Source organism: Chaetura pelagica, unplaced genomic scaffold (genome assembly GCF_000747805.2).
Source record: "Chaetura pelagica isolate M959 unplaced genomic scaffold, ChaPel_1.0 scaffold314, whole genome shotgun sequence".
NCBI classification, from domain to species: domain Eukaryota; kingdom Metazoa; phylum Chordata; class Aves; order Apodiformes; family Apodidae; genus Chaetura; species Chaetura pelagica.
Genome location: NW_009953218.1, coordinates 1187574 through 1209829, shown reverse-complemented (window position 1 = coordinate 1209829; position 22256 = coordinate 1187574). Strand labels below are relative to the sequence as shown.

At 41.6% G+C, this 22256-nt stretch overlaps 1 protein-coding gene across 1 annotated transcript; it reads right to left on the bottom strand.

Annotated features, from left to right (window-relative positions):
• Positions 1–5044: 5044 nt before the first annotated feature.
• On the bottom strand, positions 5045–21213 carry CPM (carboxypeptidase M). The gene is made up of 8 exons (XM_009997727.1): positions 21204–21213; positions 19070–19173; positions 10601–10773; positions 8965–9149; positions 8584–8754; positions 7602–7754; positions 6541–6689; positions 5045–5286 (listed from the first exon to the last, which is right to left on the bottom strand). Exons 2-8 carry the CDS (start codon positions 19082–19084, stop codon positions 5053–5055), a joined length of 1080 nt encoding a protein of 359 aa, XP_009996029.1. The 5' UTR covers positions 19085–19173; positions 21204–21213; the 3' UTR covers positions 5045–5052.
• Between the last annotated feature and the right edge of the window lie 1043 nt (positions 21214–22256).

Below are 22256 nucleotides of genomic sequence, written 5' to 3'. Positions count from 1 at the left end.
TCTTGGCATTCTCTTCTAGCCAATCCCCTTAAGTGATCTCTGTATTTAAACAAATACTTCAGCTCTTAAAAAGGCCGGTATGGTTAGAGCAATGATTGCAGTCACTCAGCTAAGAGATCTTTCTTCAAAACCAGTGTCATCTCCCACTAATGCTTTCTGCTCTGGCAAAAGAGAAACTAAGAGCATATTCTTGTTTCCCTTTTATGATCTAAAATTGTACTTCCCCTGCACTGGGGAGAGCAGCGCTGGAAATACTCTGCACTCCATTCAATGCTGAGGAAGTTGGTAATTTTTTTAAATCTATGGCCAAATTAATGAGTCAGAGCAAATCTTTGTTTTGAATGATATGGCTTAATATTATTCTTAATAACTTCTAGTAAAACTATATTGTTTTGATTGTTTGGGGTCCCCCCTTTCCCCCCGAGCATGCCTTGCAAATACAGGAGTGATGGGTATTGGTGTCTATTCTGATTCCTGCAGGAGATGCTGTCAGGCAAGCGTACGCCAGGGGTACAGGGGCATGTGTGATGCAGTGTGATGGTGACTTTGATGTCACAACTTGACTGGTGACCTTCAGTCTCAAAGGCTGAAATCTCTGGCTCTGTCTCCACATGTCACCCCCCAACCCATGCTCTCAATGGGTGCTGTGAGTGGTGAACAGCCTGCTGTTCATCAGCCTGCGAGTTTCCAGGCCAGAACGTGGCTCTGGCCTTGGGCAGTGGCACAGAAGTCAGCAGAAGCTTGGTACAGAAGCTGACAGTTGTTCTTACTTGGTGAAATCTTTGAGATACTTATTTAATATCACACACTTCTTAATTTATTGCAGTTTGTAAATATTCTTGTGCTTACAGTTAGTGTTTTGAGCTTTAATTTATTGAATTAGTCTGTTGGTACGTGTGTAGATACATAAATATGCATACTTAGTAAATCACAGTAAAAGTATTTAAGAAATGGTAGCATTAAAATATAAATATTCAGATTATACTCAGATCAAGAGGGGCATAAGAGGAATCATGGCTTTGTTTTCTTTTTTCCTCCCCATAAAACTTCTGCATTGAACCTGAACAACATTTATTAAATGGAGATGGAGGCTGGTGCAACTTTAGCAGAGGGAAAATGTTCTGGTGGTGTGTGTTTTCCTTTGGAATACTTTTGCATTTCTGTGAGTAGCCAGGAAGCTGCCTGACTGCTTTGTTGTGCTGGTAACAGCAGAGGTGAGGGTCTGGAAAGATGGTCAGAGGTGCTAAGGTTAGTTTGTAATGGGTAGGAACTGCATTTGCCTTTTAACAGGTGACCAAGAGTTAAAGGGATGGCCAGAAGCTGACAGAATTGTGACAGTACTCAGTATTCAATAATTGCCTTAGCCTGGTCCTTTGTGCTCTTCAGGTAGACAATAGTTACATACAAATGCTACAAGAACTTCCATTTATTTTTATAAAGTACAATAAACCTACTTCTTGATTAAATATGACTTTTTCACTGTGTAGCTATCTATTAGTATTGAAATTAAACTGTTGACCCAAGGAAGCCAACTGTTAAGTGGACTCGAGAAAGGTGGCAAAATTGCTTTACTTCAGTGTCCAGCATAGCTCAAAAAGATCAGAAGTGTTGAGTATTAAAATATTTGAGAACCTCTAATCCTACGTCTTAAAGATTGAGTAGTTAGGAATTCTGCTGCTTTTGTCCTTGAAAAAACCTGCACAACTGAAACAGAAGTAGCTGGATTGCTGATGATGTTGTACCTTCATGCTGCAAAGGTTCATGTTTTTTTGTTGAGCAGCACCCTTTGAATATTGATTAATGATCCTTTTGAGTATTGATTCCTGATCCCACTGGGAGAAACGTGTTCCATGCCATCCCGTGTTCGGGCTGTGGCTGCCACTTCAGCTCGCTGGTTGATTTGGAAAGGGTGAAAGTGCTACAAAGATGTAATTGATGAAAAGCTATTAATGTAAAAAAAAACCACCACAAAACTAATGAACATTTATTCTAACAGTGTGGTACAGTTTTATTGTGGAGTTCTGTTTGCTGTAAATTTGTTTCAATGTCATTGTCTCAGAAATGCCTGTGTGGGTATGTAGTCACAGGCAAGACTACAGGCAGATTTTTCCTCTTCAATGTGAGGGAAAAACAATTCCTCATCATTACAGATAGTGTCAAAAAGAATAATTGTGTCAGAAAATTGTGTACTTACAAAGAGAGAGAAGAAAATTATTAGAAGCATAATGAAACTGAATAAAATGAAATTAGTAAGATTAATATAGGGCTGAAGAACTTTTCTTCCCCCAGCTTAATCTGAGATGCTGTTGTGTTAGGGCATAACTTCAGAAGTAAGAGCTGTGGGCTGTGTTGCTGATGGTGGTGCTGGCAGGTGGGCACAGGCTGGGGTGCCCGTGGGGCGGCCCCTGGACTTCGTGCGGAGTGTTCGGGTGTCGCTCTGTGCCTCCTGCTGCCCCGCGCTTCCCGCAGCATCAGCTCCCAGGCTGTGCGGGGGCACTGCCTGCCTGGCCGAGCCCAACCCGAGCCCCAGGCTTGGCTGCAGTCACCTGTCATTTAGAGGTTGCACAAGCAACGTAAAGCAAAAAAGATTGAGTCCCCAAAACACTGGCTTATGGTGGCTTTTAACAATGGATTGCACTAAATGAACGTGAACATTTGTTGTTTTAAGTTAATGTGTGGGTTGTTTGTTTTTTTATTTAGCACAGATGAACTAAAAGCTGCAAATGAATGCCTCTCAGTAGTGTGTATATATATATATATTCTACATGTAAAATTTGCTGGTGATTCTTAAAAAGGTGTTGTTGCCCCTTTTGATTAGATGTTGCTTTAACTTAACTGCCTGATTTTTAAAGAACAGTTCTTGGTTTTGAGCTAAACTAATGGTCAGCAATGCAACAATTTTGTAATACCTAAAATAGCAAAAAGGTTTTCTAAAAGTAGAGTCTTACTTTGCTGTCTGACTACATGTAGCTGGAATGACTATAAAACAGACTGGCTTATAGTGAATTAAAATAACTATGCAATTTTGCAGCTCCTACTAGATGCACACGCTTTCAAGACCTTGCCATGGTGTGTATGTTCTAGATACCCAAAGCACCTACTACCACACTCCGTAACCATTAAAATACAAATATCCATTCAAGTGCACAGAGTATAGAACCACTCGCTGAATGAGAAAATTTTCATGTGTATTGCATTTGTCTTTTGGTTTCCAGTTTTTCCTTTTCTGAGGAAACAATCATTATGTTCCATTTAAAAGCTTTAAATAAAGATTTGTTTTATCTACTCCTTGCTGCTCCTTTTTCGTGTCAGTGACTTACTTGCTAGAAGTTCTGCTATGGTTTTCATACAGATTTTTTTTTTAATGCTGTGAACTGGTGTGCAGTCTCTGCCCTTGCTCAGCTACTGAGCCACTGGCTTCTCACAGATTTCCTGCTTTTAGGGGATTTTTAAACTCAAGGGTTCTCTAGTTCTCTTGGCAGTAAGTGACAGAATTGGAACCAAGTATCAGTGAAGGGATTAGTGGGCAATTATTTATTCCTCTGGCAGTTCAAAAGAGGAGAAAAGGTAGGAAAATCCGAATGGATATCATGGAAACATTCAGAAACCAGGCTCTTGCACACGCAGCCTTCATTCCAAATTAGCATTGCAGTTCCAGTTTCTAAAGCCTATTTACAGCCTCATTCACTGTGCAGTGTTCAGCTGCCAGACAGGTGAGTGGCTGGTGGCCATTCTCCACAGCCCAGTGGGCAGGGCTGGGTGAGACAGGCAGGAGTAGCCTTTCAGTAAAGGTGGTATGTTTAAAAAGGCATCCAAAGTTCAACCACATTCCTGCATTGTTTTTATTCCTGTATGCAGGGAAAGATTGATGCGCCCAAAGATAATCTGGTTACTTTTGCAACTGGTTAGGAATTACTGGCATCTACGTTTTAAACTAAACAGAGGACATGGTACCAAATGGCTTTTCTTGATAAATTTAGTGATGGACAGCTTCAGAGCACCAAATGGCTTTTCTTGATAAATTTAGTGATTGTTGGACAGCTTCAGAGGGCCCTGAAAATGACTTGCAAGTGGCTAGGCACAGGGACACCGCCCATTCTGCAAGCAGTACAGCCCAGTGGGGGGACATGGGGCTCTCAGCTGTGACTGGGACAGGGTCTGGCTTCCAGCTGGCTATGTGTGCCTGCCAGCTCCAGGCACTTCTGCTAGACATGGCTTGAACAGTGCAGAACAGGGCTGTGAAACACACTAAATCCATCGCTGAAACTATGCAGATTAAAAATATTCTTGTATGCAGTTCTGTTCCATACCAAATGCAGCAAAAAATGGACCACAGCAATGGTATAAAGCTGTCAATGGCTGCTGCCACCTTGTTTTCAGCAGCTTTGTCTTAGAGGTGCACAGTTTTCAGAGACCTGAGGTGCTCTCTCTCCTGCCTGGTGGCAGATTATTATCATCAAGGCTTCCAGCAACATGGCCCTTGGGCACATTCTTATGCTTCATTTCCATCTTCTTGTCTTACAACGTGTCTATTACTGGTCATTACCTTATTTCAGCCTTGAGCAGTCTCATCTGTCCAAGTAACAAAGAGCATAAAAAACATGGTTCCTCATTTATAGTAATGGCTTTATTATGAGAAACTGGGATTGCACTAATGGCTTACAGTTGTGTGGCACATGAGCTGTTCACTTAACGAGGAACCTGAGTTTGCATCAAACATTTGCAGCACAATCCTAGACTTTTTTGAACTCCAGCAAATTCTTCAGAATCTATTTGTACTTTCTGCATCAAAATGCTGTAGTTATCTCCATAGGCTGGAGACAATTTCTTTAAGAGTAACATGCTTATGTAGAAAAATACAATAGTCTATTGTAATTAAAGAAAAACATTTGGATTGTCAAGCCAGTATTTTACAAAATACACTAAACATGATTGTAAATCTGAGACTTTGGTTTATAAAAACATACATTCTTTTGCATATACAATTCCTTGCCTGAAAAGCCACGTTTGTGCAGGAAGAATTTGCCTTGCCAGCTCCTGTCACTCCTGCCTTTATTTGAAAATCACAAGCATAACAGTCATTAAAACCAAGACATGTAGAGTTGGTTTTCCTGCAGCTGAAATCCAGTAGGACTCTTGGTAGAGGGCAATTTTGGGACAGGAAACAGCTCGTGGTCTGACAGAGACTTCTGAGAAAGAGAAGTCTTGTTTCAAAGCGCTGAAGTTACCAGTATTGTCAGGTATTTCCACTGTCTTCAGAATGGATTTATATCCTGGTACAGTAGCCTAGGAACAAACATGAAAGGTTTTTTTACTTGGTTTGAAATGTTGAGTTCAGCTGTGAAGCAATAATTACCTAGTGTGCTTATTTACACTCTCAATGCATAGGAAAAAGTGTTCTAAATGTAAGTTTGAGAAAAGGAGCAGAGTTTTTGATGTTACAGCAGTAAGACAACCCCGAAGTAACTGAAATGATAGAACAGTAATGGAATATTTATTAATAATGGGGGTGCACCACATGCTGTACAAGAGAGGGAATCCTGCAATTACAGAATCACAGGATTGTCACAGTTGGAAAAGACTGCTAAGATCACTGCATCCAACTGTCAACACCACCCCCCCCCCAAAAAACCACAACAACCCACTGGAGCATGTGATGAAGTGCCTCATCTACACAGTTTTTCGTACCTTCAGGATGGTGACTCCAGCACCTCCCTGCACAGCCCGTTCCACTCCTTCAGGAAAGAAATTCTTCCTAATACCTAGTCTAAACCTCCCCTGGCACAACTTCAGGCTGTTTCCTTTGGTCTTATCGTTATTTACTTGAGAGAAGAGGCCAAGACCCACCTCCCTACAACCTCCCTTCTGGTAGTTGTAGAGAGCAATGAGGTCTCCCCCTCAGCCTCCTCCAAACTAAACAATCTCAGTTCCTTCAGCCTCATAGGATGTGTTCTCCAGCCCCTTCACCAGCTTGGTTGCCCTCCTTTGAACTTGCTCCAGCCAATTACACTTTATCCTAAGCCCTTGGCTGGCAGTGGCAGCGTCTGCACTGTGTGGATGGGTGGATGGATGGGTGGGTGGATGGATGGATGCTCTCTAGTACCAGCTGTTGCCAACCTTGGCAGAGATGCCATTTTGACCCAAGGAGGTAACTGCCACTGATGGTGGTGTCAGCCCATCGCTGCCTGGGGCTACGTGGATCCCAGCCTCCACCTCCTCACCCTGCAAGAGCTCTGTGGTTTGTTTCAGACACCTCAAGCTGGTGTCACTGTGGTCCAGATGCTCAGCCCAGCTGGCTCCACCATCCAGATCAGATGAGTGCTTATCTCCAGGCATTTTGAGGACTGGAGATCTTACTGTATATAAAAAAAAAAATCTGTTCTGCTGACCCGTGTATTACAATACTACTTTCCTTTATATCTTTTAAAGTCTTTACAGCCCCTGTTTATGACTTCAGCAAGGTCAGTTTCTTGTCAGTCTCACTGTGCTCAGGAACCCAATGCAATTAGAAGCAAGAAGTCAGTAGGACCACACACTTACATTGATCACGTACGTCCCAGGCAAAAGGAGAAGAAAGTACTCCCCTTGTTCATTTGTTCTGTAGGGGCAGACGTGAGGCCTTCCTTTGGCTTCCACGATGGCATTGGGAATAGGATCCCCGTTCTTATCTGTAACTTGGCCCTTGACACCTGTAAAAAAGGGAGAGGGCAGAAAGATCACAATCTGAAAGTGTGGTGAGCTTCCTTCTTCCTTCTCCCAGAAAGTCAGACTGTTTGTTGCTGGATGCACTCAAAGGCTCCTTCAGTGATTTCAAGCATATCTAATAATATCACTGGTCACTTCTGTCTTACTGAAGGGAATTAAAATAGAAAATCCTTTTTTGTTGTTTTTGCTAATAGCTGATGCCCACATGAAGTCAGAAAGCAGCACTGTAATCTCTGCTTCTACATCTCATTTGCTGAAAGCATCATACATACTTATTGTGTCTTTTACTGAAGGGCTTCAATCTTCACTGCTGGTTTGAGGATTTTTGCTTTTTTGGGGGTTTGTTTTTGGTGGCTTTTTTTTTGTTTGGTTTTTAATTTAAAATAAGTCATCCTCTTAGCCAGTACTTCCCAGTGACAGAATACCAACGTCTGCTTATGAAGTGGCTTCCCTAAATTCTCACACACCACTTTCAAGGCAACACTGGCATTAAGCAAAAATAAAACAGCAGTCTGACATTCTGGGCAATAAAATGCAAGATAAGCAGCAGACACATTGTGCATGTGCACATGCACACACATTTAGAGACTCCTGCAATAAATGGCTTGCTCAGGAAAGTGGACTCCCTGAGGGGCTGTCCCTTGCTCCTGCCACAGCACATTTTAAGCCCCTGGCACCACTTTAGTAGTAGAGCCCATCGCCCCACGCCTGACACATTAAGCTCCTTCACCCAGCCCTGGCCTCATAGCACTTTCTATCTAGAAGTGACAGGACCCAAGTTCATGCCAGAGCTCCTCACCTGTGAGCTCAGACACTCACCCAGGCTACTGAAGAGTTCCCTCTCTGCCCATCAGCCTGGCTTGGCCTTTAGCTCCCTTCCCCCTGTGCATACCCACCTAGATGCACTTGTTTTATATATTCGATCAGAGCAACTTTGTTGTCTCTCCAGAATTTTTCCAGCTGGTCTTCTGGAGGATATTTGCAGCATGACAGTTCCAATGTAATTTCAAAACATTGTCCCCAAACATAGTTGTAATCTTGCATTCCACCTTAAAAGTGAAGTAAAACAGTGTTTACCAGCAAAGAAGCACCAAGTTCAAGCCCAAAGGAAAAAAAAAAAAAAAAAGGAGATTTAAAATGTTGGTGCTTGCATCACACCTGTCAGAAAAGTACATCAGATAATTTATTGCTCAATGCCACACTTGTATTTACTGCCTCCTGGAGAAAACCAACTTAATTACTCTAGTTACATGAAGAGTGTTTTTTTCTGAAGCACAGTGGTGTTTTGGGAATGGTGACTATTATGGCTGAGGAAGGGTGGGTCTATGACTTCAATTCATTCAAGCATTCCCAACTAAGTAGAGGCAGATCAATTCACACTCTGGCAGAGTTTACCACTGCCAAAACTGTCCTAAGAGCTTTCTCAGGCTTTGAATTCAGACTGTGAAAGCAACACACAGTACACAGGGCCTATATGCTATTTGGCTACACGAAAAACAGTAATGAAAATACTTATTTCAGTAATCAAACATAACCAAAAAATACATCTATGAACAGAACATTGTTTTTCTTTCTGAAAGGACAAGACCTCAGTGCCACACCAGTGCGTGCATGTGTATGTAATCTACAGATCTTGAGAAAGGGCAGAGAAGCAGCCAGACAGCAGAGACTGCCTTGGTCACTTGTGTAACTGCTGACTGGGAGAGTCTGCAAACACCTAAGTCCTGCTCACAGAATCTGTACAAACGTGTTGGCTTATTTCCCTTGTCAACCTCCTACTGTGGGCAAAATCACAGCCCTTTCATCATCAAAGATGGCAGGAGAAAGGGAGAACATAATTATCTGAAGCAGCTGAAAAAATATCACTGATATTCTTACCCTCCAGCTGGTACCAAGAATACCCGTTGGTAATGCCTTCTGGAAAGGTTTGTCTGTTGTCACACCCAGTCCCTTTGTACATGCTGGCATGGTTGAAAGAATAGGTTTTTGCCAGATGAATAAAGACGTCGTCATCTGGAGACCTGCTGTAGCCGCTCGACGCGCCGGTAACTGTGGGACAAAGATCTTCACTGGTAAAACACACAGGATTAAACATCTCCCAGGCAGTCATATCAGGCAGTGAACGTTGTTGGGGTTCACCAAAGTCACCCAGTTCAAAAGCTGGAAAACCCTGGAGAAATCCTTATACATTTTGCTTTGGTACAGCTAGTGACCCTAAACCAAACCAGCCATGGAGAAGAGAGCTTGTTACCAGCTTACCTAAGTTACCATTATCAAAGGTGTAACTGGCAACCAGGGCACCCCCATGCAAGTTTGCTGAAAGAACAAATGTTTCATTTTTGATCCAGTTCATCACTGCTTGAGTCTCTGGCTGAATGCTGACGTTGTTAGTTTCAAAGGCATCAGGAAAATTTCTGTTCAGATCTTCTCCATTCTTATTGTACCTTAGAAAGAGAGAAGACATCCCCCTTACTGTTTTGCCTATAGATGCTTCCACATCACCAGCCTCCTAGAACTTAAGATCTGTGCCATGTTGGTGTTCTCAGGAAACAGGTACAGTGACCATTGCAAATCTCCTCAGGCAGAAGATGGACTTCAGTTTGCTTTCTGGAAGCAGCAGAATTTTCACAGGACACAACAGAACAATTCTTCTATCATATTTCAGGTAGAAACAGTGAGAATATTTAACACGCATATATTTAATATTTAACATTCACACACCTACATGTACATTAATTAGAAAAACCTAACCCAGAGAAGGAAGATGTTGTCCTTCTATATGTGTTTTTTCCCACTTGTACAGAAGACAAAGAAACTACTGGATGGTTGTGTCCCTTGTACTACTGTCACTTGGACATAGAGCAAAAAATGTGATTAAAACACAGGATGTATTCTCTTCTCCTTGTCCCTGAAGGTCCAGCCTGTGCACAAGAGCAAAGAGGGTAATCTAGCATAAGCTATATCAATTTTTAAACTTTGTCAGTTAAACTCTATTTGACAGAGAAGGGATAAAAAATACCACCCCTCCATAAAAGTGGCATCTATTTGCTGAGGAATAAATTTATCTCCTAATAAAAAGGAGGGCCTACTCCATAGTCCAAGATAACTAAAGTACCTGAACTACCTTTACACTTGCTTCTGCCATTGCTACGGCCAGGGATCATGGCAACTTCTAGCTCATGAGTTTGCTTCTTCTGCACATGCCAACTTTGTCCCTTTGGCCTTTCTTCCCATCCTTTCACTTTCTCCTCTTCTTCTCCCTTTTAGCTTGTTAAACTTTTCTTCCCCTTTTCAGTCTCTGCAACAGGTGCATTAAAGAACACAAAAGCAGCACAGGATACAATGCTAGGTCACTTTTTCTTCTGCATAATTTTTCCTAGCACTACTATTAGCACAGCACCTGTGACAGCGAGCTCTGCTTGTAGAAGTCCTCCCTCCCAATAGATTTGCATTCAGTATGATCTTTAAATGTATTTATAGGAGTCCATGCAACAAGTTTAGACACACCTCTCTCTCTTTAAGGGATACAGAGCTCTCCAATCAAAACAGATACCTGTGGGTGCAGTTTTCCTTCTTTTATTTTGTAGCACCCCGAAGGTCTAAATAGGAACTTGTGCTGCTATTTGCAGTCTGGGTCTCCTGCCTAAATGGTTAGGTCATTACAGCATTCTGACCAATTCCCTAGCCATACACATATAAACACCCATCTGACTCAGTCTTCCAAAAACTCCGTGCCGTAACAGTGTGTCTTCAGAACAACACAGGCCAAAATTAGCCCTAGCACATCCTCTGGGCTATCTGCCCCACCAAGTATGATTCAGTCTCTTGGCTATCTCCTATTATTACTACCCACCCGCTTCCTTTACCTGCTCCCACCCTCCTAAGCCACCCTTACCTTCCTCGTGTGTAATAACAATCAGGCACTTTCGTAGCTTCAAATCCATCAGGGTTCATGGTTGGCATGATATGAATCCGGGTATTATTGAGTAACCGGGTAATAACTGGGTCACGTCTGTAGCTGGTCACCAGGAAGTCGATCAAATGGAGCAGAATTTCTCTTCCAACAGTCTGTATGAAGAAGCACAGATTTCATTTGAAGTCTGCTATGGAAAAAAAAACAACAAAAAAACACCCAAAAAAAGGCCCCTCACCATGCATTGACATGCCTTTCTTACTGACTTACACAGACATACAAAGGCATTCTGGTCAGCACTGCTTTGTTTCATGCTCTCCCCTCAATTTATTTAAAGTAATTTAATAGACTTCTTTCAAGGAGTCACTGGAGAGTTCTCACAAGGATTTAAACCCAGATCAACCAGAGCTTCCTCTGTAATAGGAAACTGACTGTGTCAGCTGCACTGCTTAAATCCCACATGGAACAGACACAGCCTTATCAAAAACTGAAACTGCAGAGCCTGCCTGTTAAAGAGCATGCAGGCTTGAAAAGGCACCGCTGCATTATCTCAGCTGCCCTGCAGAGGCAGCTCTGTGCTGATGCCCGAGGGACCCTGGGCCCTACATGTAGGCATCAGTGCTGTGCAGCACCCCGTGGCAGTGGTGGTGCAGAAGAAAGGGAGACACCTGCCATGCTTTCAGGGTGCTACAGAGCATGATTTTTTCTTGCCCTTTCATGGGATCAAAGGACCAAAGAGAGGCCACGTAGACACTTCTGTTATATTCTCTCTTATATTGCTTTATTTTAATACCATGAACTCAGGCATTAGGGAAACCAAACAGATACACATACATTCTTAGAAAAAGAGATGGAAGGACATTTGGAGGCAGACTTTGCATCAAGGAAAGGCAGTGGCAGAGAAATTGTAAACGTATTTTTGTTTGTGTAAATTTGTATAGGTCATGAAAGCTGGCAGAGCTTTTCTCCCTTTAGTCTATCATATTTCAGGCAAATTAGTGGCTATTTCCAGCTCCAGTGAGTTAACAATCCTATTCTACCTGAGAAACAGTGAACATTTTCTATAGCACTGTGACCCATGCCTCAAGGGCACTGTAGGGTTCCTAAGCTCTGGTTGGGATGGGAACAAATCAAGACTTGCAGATGTGCTCTGGAGATTTCTATCTCTACTTATCACCAAGAACAAAGCCTGGTAAATCACTGCAGGCTCTAGTTCAGAGCCACAGCACCTCTGTATCTTTTAGAATGAGTCTTGCACCACAGAAGTAGAAAAATTGCAAAGAATTATTTTTTTCTAGAGTGAGGAACATGGAGCAGCATTACTGGGTGAACTGGTGTCACAGATAAACATCTTGCTTTCAGGCTGGTACAGGCTAAGGTACAAGGTAGGTGACATCAAGCAGGGGAAAAGAGGTATTTCTCCACAGCTATTTGCTGCACTCATGTCTTGCTGCATTTTCACATTAGTGCATTGGGCAAGTTCTGTTCTGGGTGTTAAGGTAAACAGGAACACACTGTCCAGCAGTAGCTCTGCCTGCAGGAGCTGGGGTGGTACACGATGGGGCAAAGTGAGCTTGGTGTAACTGCTGTCCAGGTGTCTTGCCAGATAGCTGGCAATTGCTGTTTATTGCAGAAGAAACAAACCAACAAACCAACCATGTAGTGCTAAACATGACTCTGCTAAGGTATGGATCACATCACTTTAACTGTCATACTTTAAGGCAGCCATGGTCCCCAGGTTGGTACTCAAGCAATTCTGCCCTGCTGTTTGTTCAGGGAAAAAGAAGGACCTCTTCCCACTTCTCTCCAGCAGATTTGTTCCTGAGTTTTCTAACCCCTGCCTGCCAGCTCCAGGTGGTCTCCTGCAAGCCACCATCCTGTGACCTGCTAGGGGAAGCTGTTTCATAAACGCATATACTGTGCCAGAAGCGAAGTGGTTCTTTTCTAGACACTTCAGCAAATGGGCTTTGACAAGTTGGGAAAAGGTACTTAATTACTCCACTGCCAGTAGCTTTCAAAACAGCTCCTGAGTACATGAAAGCACACTGCTCTGCAGGTTTGATAAATTTACTCTGTGAAATCTAAAAGATGCAACAGAACCTGTCTTGTACAGACAGCTCAGTTCCAGCTCTGAGTGATAGGTATCTTAGGAAGCACATGGAGTATGGGGAAAGAAAGGAAGGGAGAGAAGGCAGCCAAATCACAGCCCTGGGCATGAGAGAGAAAGCTAACAGACTCAGAATCAACAAGAACAGCCCTACCACAGAGATAGCTAAGCTACAGACAAGACTGGACTGCTCACTGGAGAAACTGGGAATCCTACTTCTCTGTAGTGCCTGACAAAAATACAGCCAGAAAAGGAAGAGCAGGGGAGCAAGAAAGGGCAAAGAATGAAGAAAAAAAAATATAAAGAAAGGCCACAAGAAAGTGGTGGAAAGGAACAATGTTTAAAAAGAATGGAAGTTGACTGCTTTTCATGGATTACATTCTTCACATTTAAGAGTTAAATCCAGACTTTCTTAAATATACAGTATTTTAAACACTAATCCTATTTTATAGGATTCCTTGTATAGTTATCGTCGTACCTGAGTATTTAGTACATCAAACAATGCAGCTCTCTGTCACAGAGTTGGTACTTTCATCATTCCCCGGCAGGGTAGATTGTATTTATTACCACTCTGTTTTGGTGGGGTGATAGAGGGGTGTTTTAAGTTTAGGTCTAGGGAGCTCTGCACTTCTTGAGTAATAACATCTGGAGGTATCTGAGGGGAGGGAAAGTTTTTATTTCTCAGAAAGTATAGGGCAAGTTTTGATCAAGCCCGTGGAAGGCATCTCCTGCCAGCCAAGCTTTACTCAGTTACTAGAGAGGTCAGCTGTAACCGTGGAGAAAAGATGAGACATTTACTCTTACTTTAGAGCTTCAAATAAAGGATCTAGAGAGAGTGGAGGAGGTTGCGGACAGTAAAGCCAAGGACAGACACCTTAATCTGCCACTATTCTAATACGAAGATGTAGAGAGCACGGAACAGCCTTGGTGTGCTCTGAGGCTATGAGAAGATATGGTGAAAATTTGGCTTTAATTGCAGGGCAATGCCCAAGTGTATCATTTTGCTGCAGCTCAGCTGAGGGGTGACCCAAAGAAAAGGAAAACCCTTTCTCCCACCTCTAGGAAGTTAAACACCAAGCTACTCTGTACACCTTCAGCTGTCAGTTTCCTTGTGTGCCCCAAAGGGAGAGTCAGCAAGAAAGGCTTTCAGTGATCCTCAGGGGAAGTCCTGAATGAAGAAGCATGCATGTGTCAGGGCATGGATCAACACCAGAGGGAAGGGTGTGACTCCTGTTTCTGTAGATGTACCCAGTAAACTTGCTGACTGCCACTCCTGGTGTGGCTGGGTCAGCACCCTGCTCAGCTACTGAACGCCTTACTCAAGCAGCCCCAGCAGCAACAGGTGGAAAGATTGTTAGCTCCAATTGCACCTGCACTGAAACACTTCACTGCAGCACCTGCTTTAAAAACATTTTTGTTGCCACATGATAGACACCTAATACCAGGGGACTATGGGTGGATACGCTCTGCCCATTTTATGATTAAAATTATTTCCTTAATCGTGGCCTGGTTTTTAAGTCGGAACTATGTTGAAAGAAAGATCCAAACCATCAGGTAGGACCTGTTTCAGAGCAACATGGTCTTGTTAGTCTCCTTGCTCCAGCCCTTACAGCTCTGTGGACCAGGCCCCACTCTGCTGAAGGAAGTGGAGCTACAGCAGAGAAACCAATAATCCACCCTCATTTACCACTTAAATGCCACACTTAAAAGACATTACATTTTTAATACTTGCACAGCACTCATTATGGTACATGGCTGTGACACTACTCACTTTGTTTGTCCTTCACTAAAATACACCAGTGTTGAAGCAATTGTCTGTGCAAATACAGTTTGGCACATACACACGTATTTCTATAGCAGCAATCACTACAGAAATGTGAGCAACTACCACATGGGTGACAGGGAATTGCAGTTGTTTGGTTTATCACTGAAGGAAATGGCAACATAAAGCCTGCTTCTGAACTAGTAACTGGCATAAGATGTCATCACCTGGACAAATTCCACAGGCTTCAAGCTTCTCAGCACAGGCTTTACCTGGCTGAGAAATTAATCACTTCTTTTCCCACTCAGAAGAGTGGGAGTAAAGATAAGTGAAAAGGTAAACAAGGCAAGGCAGAAGCTCTGCCTGTGTTGAATAAGATCTCAGTGGCATCCAGCTTTTTTTAAAGTCTGTTGTTAGCAAATAGATTTGTTTGCTTTCAATGTGAAAGCTCTGGTGCTTCTGTCCTCCTCTATGTGACATCAGCTGATACTGAAGCCAGGTAGAAAACAGTTTGCTAAACAAGAAATACATATATATATTTTAAATTATCTTTTCTAGGGCATATATTTGTTTCCCAGCCACATCACTTTCATACTATATTGCACAATACAAAGGACATAGGAATACATGCTGAAAACTCCTTACAGTAGATTGTGTAGTAAGTGATCAGAAAAAAAAAAAAAAGCACCTTTTTTTATAGTGGTGTTTTGATAGTACAAATGCAGCTTCCAGCCCTTTTTTGGAAACCAGGGTGAGAAATTCTACACAAGACTCATTAGTTTGGTGTGTGCTTTTTTAAAACCCAATTATACTGATTACAAATAAACCTGCTGAGTCCTCTATTGCTCATGCCCTAACAAATCATCAGGAAACCCTTCTGTAGATATAACTATGTCAATGATGACATGGAAAATAGGACCTAGTTGCTCTAGTTCAAATCACAAGATACACCAGCAACATATAACATATCCTTTCACGTATGTTAGCTCAGGCCTGTCAGTACAGGCTCAGCTTCACATAATGAAGGAGGCAAAATGCTATCATTCTAAGAAAAGAAAGCAATCAGCAGTGGATGATCTAGGAGAAAAGGGTCAGTACCAGCATTACCAACCTGCAAAAGACTTTATCTTGTGATGGCCCAGTTACACCATAGCTGCAGAAAGTCAAGGATACCATACACATAATACATTAAATTGAACAAGGAGAAACACTCAGGTAGTTTACATTTCATTCAGCCATGCTTCTTCTTACAGGGTTTCACTGATATACATGGTTGAGGAACAGCCTTCTAATTAGATCTTATGGTTCAGCTGCATAGATTGGACTCAAGACACTGGTACAGGTTGTTAAGGTTAAAAGGTAACAGTTCTGCTCCATTTATAACTTCAGAACGTTTGGGGGTTTGGTTGTGGTCAATGCTGAGTGGAATGAGTTGTTCTGCACCAGAGAGGAATGTGCAGGTGTACACACTGAGGAAGAACAGATCCTTCAGTACAAGCCTAGGACAAGAGAAACTGCTGCTTAATTCAGAATGACAGCTGCCCCAGAACTGTGGGCTACCTCTCCCTCATCTTCCTCAGTGCAGACTATTTAACATTTCACAGGCTTATGCATTTTATGCAGTTTATTTGTGCCATTTTTTATCAAAGTCCCACCTAGCTGCAAGTGACTGATTTACCTCTGGTGATCTGGTTTGGGTTAAACAAAAAGTATTGCTAAAAATGGTGTCCAACTTCATTAAGGCACACAAAAAATGGGAGAAGTAATTTGTTTCATCTCTGGGGATGTGGGGTAAAAGTTCACTCTATTTGGCAACACTGGTCACAAAATAAAATAATTTAAATCGTGGCTGGTCATGTTGTAGAGTTTGTGGTTTGTCTGGTTGGGTTTTTTTTTTTAAACATAAATAAACAAATCTTTCCAGTTGTGAAAAAAAACCAAAAACCTCTTCGTAGGGAGGTTGTCAATGTCCCCTTCCTGGAAGTGTTCAAGGCCAGGTTGGATGGGAAACCTGATCAAGTGGAAGGTGTCCCTGTCCATGGCAGGGGGGGTTGGAACCAGATGATCTTTAAGATCCCTTCCAGCCCAGCCCATTCTATGATTCTATGATTATTTTAGTAGAACTTCCCTGTTGGGCATCTCTCCAAATAACCTACGTTTTCTTCCAGCAGCACGTGTGTACAGCCTGTACACATGTAGTTCAGGCTCCCCCCCAACTTTTAGCTTTCAGGAGCAGCCAGACAGCTAAGTCAAAAAAGAGGTGTCATTTGTGTGATTGTGACAGGTCAGAAGGGCAGCACCACCAAATAACACTTGAGAAAAGAACCTTTTTACCTTTGTAACATTTATGGAATGCATCACTGAAGCACAAAAGACATAACTGGATCACTCCTACAATTTAAAGTTATGAAATACTGTGGAACACAAGTTGAAGCTTGTCCTACACTTAGTGCAAAAACTTATCTGCTTGATATATTGTAAGGGTACTTCAATCTTTCCCCAGTGACTAGTCCAGAAGAATTTTAGATTATGGGGAAAAAAATATTCAAGTTCTCCAATGCTTCTCTATGTGAGGAATTCATTTCCGCCCTCTGAAAATACATTTATGGTCAGATGGCAAAAACAAAGACCAACTAAAAAAATATTCAAGTTCTCCAATGCTTCTCTATGTGAGGAATTCATTTCCTGCCATCTGAAATACATTTATGGTCAGATGGCAAAAACAAAGACCAACTGCGTGTTATATTCATACACAAAAAAACCCATGAGGCAAAGATCATTATGAGGGCCTAAAAGGGAGGACTACCCCTGCTGCCAGAATCTTCCCTAGGTATAAGCTTGGCCAAATGAACAAGCTAGAATGCAACATGGCACTTAGTGCTTTATGATACCTAAGCAGCTCAAGGATCCACCCTGCTCAAAGAAACTTGGCCATGGTTTCAAATATAAAAAGTCTTGCCCCATTTCCTCACAAAGTCAATATTAAAATTCAGATCCTAGGCAGTGATCTAGGTTGCCTGCTCTCCAGCAATTCCTGACCCTGTAGATATGCAAACAGAGCACATTTCCATGGTCAGAGATCCTTGTGCTCATCCAGCTGGGCAGTGATAGTGACAGGAGTGCTTCCTTGTGGAGGTTTCAATAGGAGTGGCCTTCTACAGTCTAGCAATATTTAAGGGCCAGGCCATTCTGGATGAGATAGTACCCTGCCCTCCATCTTTTTTCTACCTAAGCTGGGTCATCTGTAGCCATAGGTAAGCACTGAACAGGTAGGTTAGGTTATGGTAGCTGGATTTAGCTTATGGTTGGACTTGATGATCTTCAAGGTCCTTTCTAACCAGGATGACTCTATATTCTAATTCCCTTCAGCAATCTGTAGGGATTGTCACAAGAAGCCTCAGTTCGTAGGCACCCTGGACTACCCTTTCTGATACACATCAGGTTTTAGGAGCTGCAAACCCTATCTTGGGCATCCAGTAACACATGTACTCATTTGAAATCATGAATCAGCTCCCTCCCACACAGTTAAATTCCAAAGCAGTCAGACTCCCAGTAGCACTTTGAGCTTAGCCACTCTCAAACAAGGTAAAACCAGTATAACTTGGGGAAAATTTTTGGCACATAATGTCACAAGTGCCTGTAGGCATGCAAGTGTTCACACACAGCATTGTTAATAGCAATAGCTTGTGATATGTTATGCTTTACATAGGATACACTTCCTACTACATCTATTTCTATTAGTTTTGGGAATTCAGAGTCTAGAATATATATGTGTGTATATATACACACACACACGTATATAAAAATACCACCATTTTTGTCAACTTTACCCTTCACACTAAAAGCTGCATAGAAATACATTGTGTAGTTTAAACTTAGCCTGAACATAACTAATATAAGCATGTAAAGCTGAATAAGGGAACTGAATAAGGGAAAGAAAGAAAAGATTCTATGGAACAGTGAAGCTTTGAGCCTTTCTGTTCCAGATTCACATACAACACCAGGAAGGCTCATAACTACCATCTTCTCCTTTATCCTTAATAAGTGGGCATTTTTTCCAGAGCAAGTCAATCCTGAAATTGCTTATTGTTTTGTACTCACTGTGTTATCTCAAGTGAATCTAGGTATTCCTAGCTTAAGGTTCCAAGATAAATTTTCTTCCTAAAAGAAATAATTTGATGCTTCACAACAATTATTATTCCATCTTTGGATGTATTTGAAGAGTTCTATCCGTTATACTTCATGCCTAGGCAATAATCATGTACCAGCAAACTACTGCATCTGACTCACTGCCAGGAAAGGTAAAGCCTCTGGATTTACTCACATGGAGAAGACAAAGCTCTCTACTTAAGAGAGGTCTTAGGTGGAGGATTCTTCACCAAAATATAAAGTCTTCTAAAGCTCTTCCATCAAAAAAAGAAGGAAGTTTATTATTGAAATTCCTCAATAAATGCACACATATTAGGTCCTCTTTGAGGTATGACATACCTCAGTAGTAAGTAGCACACACCTGAGACAAGTTCACTCTAAACCTCTGGTAAGTGTATTTGGTATAAATGACATTGCAAAAGTTGAAACGTACCTCATCCCCATGCATATTAGCAACATACTTGAACTCTGGAATGCCAATCTTATGATGGGTTGGAAACCTTCCCAGAACAAGAACCCACAGGTCTCTACCTTTAAGAGGGGAAGGGGAAAAGACATTTTTTTAAACAAATGTAAAATCATACAAACCTTAGAGAAAAAAAAAATAAGAAGAAGAGTTGGTGATTAAGACCCCCATACAAATTCTCATATTTTATTGCTGTCCATCAGTCCTATATATAGCATATCAAAGTAGACTGTAGGGTTTTAATTCTATGAGTACTTGCTAAATTAGTTATAAGAATAAATACTCTTTTGCCTTATGACCAAAAGTGTGTAGTAAGCCCTGCAATTTCAAAAGCATTTATCGAGTGTTAGAAAATAGTTGGGTTTGGTCTTTTTTTGTAATACACATTTTTTCAAATTGAGCTTAGTAAGCAAGATCTTGTCAAGCAAAGTAACCAAGCAACTAAAGAGTATTTGAAATAAAAGACACTCTTCCCCCGCTCCAAATATTAAAACATAATGGTTGTCTGAAGCACACACATAAGTTTTCATTATCACAAAGAACATATTTTTTTTGTATTAAAGACAACACAGAAAGCTAAACACATTCATGAGTTACTGCTTAGAAAATAGGAGATACTGGGCTGAGCTGTACCACAGACGTATGCAAAAAAAAAAAAAAAAAAAAAAAAAAAAAGATAAGCAGAGATAGAATTAATAGATGCAGAAAGAATGTTAGTCAGGACCATTAAAGCTGCACAGGAAGCTGAACTTTACATAACAAAATAAACAAATATTTTGCAAGTCCTCACGGGGGGTGGAGGGAGCATTTTTTTTACTATTTTTAGTAATATTGTGGCATTTCAGATTTCATCTGCAAAACTATGCTTTCCACTAGTCTGCTCAGTGAGGTGGAAAGCTCTAGTTTCAGTAGATGGCAGCAATGAAAACTGTACCAGTTCCTTGATACTAGCAGTGACAGCCTATAGATTGCTAATGCCCAGATCTTGCATACTTGCTGCCTGTCCCCAGCTCTCACACAGGCCTTATTGGGACCCCTGAGTTGTCTCAGGAGTCCACCTGTCATTGTTACTTGCAGAAATAATGTAGGTGCTGCTATATGCAGTAATATGAAAAGCATTATTTCCTAAATCTTTGTGATCATCAAATCAGCAGTAGATAATTTCTGGAACACACCAATTTCCCAGAGGTAGAAGCCATGACCCTCACAGAATAGCTGAAGTGAGCCAGACACACAGCTAGAAAGGAACATAAAAATGCCACAGGAACTGCAGTACCTTCAGGAATGGGAGAAAAAAAGCTGAAGAGGACAGAAGGAACACTACAAGATGCACTGAAACAACTGCAAGACAAGCAACACTGAAATCAGCAGTTGTCACGCTAAATCCTCACTTAACAGGTTGAATCAGAGCCTCAGACTTTGTATCAAGAAGCAACAAGATGGCACTAAGAGCTGGCAGATTCAACCAGGAGTGGTCCGAGGATGCCCTCATTTTACACAGTTACTCCAGAAGACGTAAGTGATAGACCTTTATATTCATATGATATGCACAAAACTCTGAGATGCTGCTATGACTCTGTTATTAAAGGACAATATGAGCAAGTAATCCATACTTTTAAAAATAAGTGCAGAGTAGCTGCTTAGGTGAGAAAGCTAGTAATTTGGCTTTGCTGTATGAAGATCTCCTGTTTCATTAAAAAAGAAAATTAAAAAAAACTTCTGTAAGCCTCAACAAGTTGTAAAAAGGCGAAACGAGATGCTAAGAACCACCAACCCCCACTATCCTAGCCCTTCTTCCCTGCAAAATCTCCAGAGGACACTTCCAACCTCAACCATCCCGCAGTTCTGTGAAAACAAAGGACAAGTCTTGCTGCAGTAGTGCATGTTTAGAACTGAAATAAAAGCCAACCTAGCGATGAAAGGCACACACTGCTTTTATTCCTAATCAACCATGGACAATGGTCTCAATTTCCTTCTCTGCAATGTGTTAACCTCTCCATGGTTGTTCTCAGGGGCAACCTACAACGAAGTACCAAGAAAGTCCTTCCAGAGTGTTTCTCTGACTCTTTGTCCTTATGTCACTCTAAGGCATTCTGCCCAGCGCTCCTTCCTACTGAAAGGAAATGTCAGACATCCTTGGAGCCATGCTTGCCAGTTGCCATATGTACTGCTGCACCAAGAGGAACATACTTGCTTACAATTGTGATTGCAGCCTTTCCACCACAGCCCAAACTTAAGATGACTACTGTGAAGCTACAGGGTACAGCTCTCCCAGCTAGGAATTCATCAGAGAAAGCCACAGTGCCAAAGAGCACATCCAACATCTAAAAGACAGTGGTGAAGTGGTAAGATTAAGGTAGTAAAGGACCTATATTAGAGACCTGATGGTGTCCGAGTTCTCTCCTCAGTTGTAAAACACATGGTAACCTACAGGAGACATATGCCTCCTATAATGTAATAAATTCATGCAGTCCTGAGACCGCCTGTTACCAGCGTGAGTACTGAGCATACAGACAGGGCTTCAAAATGTCTTAGGGGCAATAAGTTCAGTGAATTACGTTCAAAAAGTCCCCTCAGAGCAAGTGAAATAATTATCCATTAAGAGCAGTTGTTTCCTCAAATCCTTGATGACTTTGTTTATAAGCACAAAAAAGTGACCTAGAAGGTGAGTTAGCTTAGTGCAAACATTAAACCAATCAATATATTTGTTGTATTACCTTTTTTACACATAATTATTATCTAATATATAAAATACCCAACTAATCACAGCAGCAAAACAATACTCTAGTCCCAGAACATGAAGCATCTTCTCTCACAACTAACCAGAGATTAAGATTAGCCCCTGTCTTTCTTGGAATGGAAGCAGATCACAAGGGGTATTTCAAATCCAGTTACTAACAATGATGACATCCATTGCATACAGACTTTTTGGAGCATTTTGTGAGCCAATGTAGAACAGTGCCATATTCTTTAGCCCCTTTCTCACAGCAGCACTAGCACCAAATCAGTACTGCATGTACAGAAAAGAGTCCAGGTACAGCTAAAATGCTATAGTTATTTCTGTCATTTAAGACTTTCTACAAATAATACTGTATTCTGATGAAAATTTTTAAAAAGATTTCCAGTGCCTTGCCATCAGCAGTGCTCATTCCTG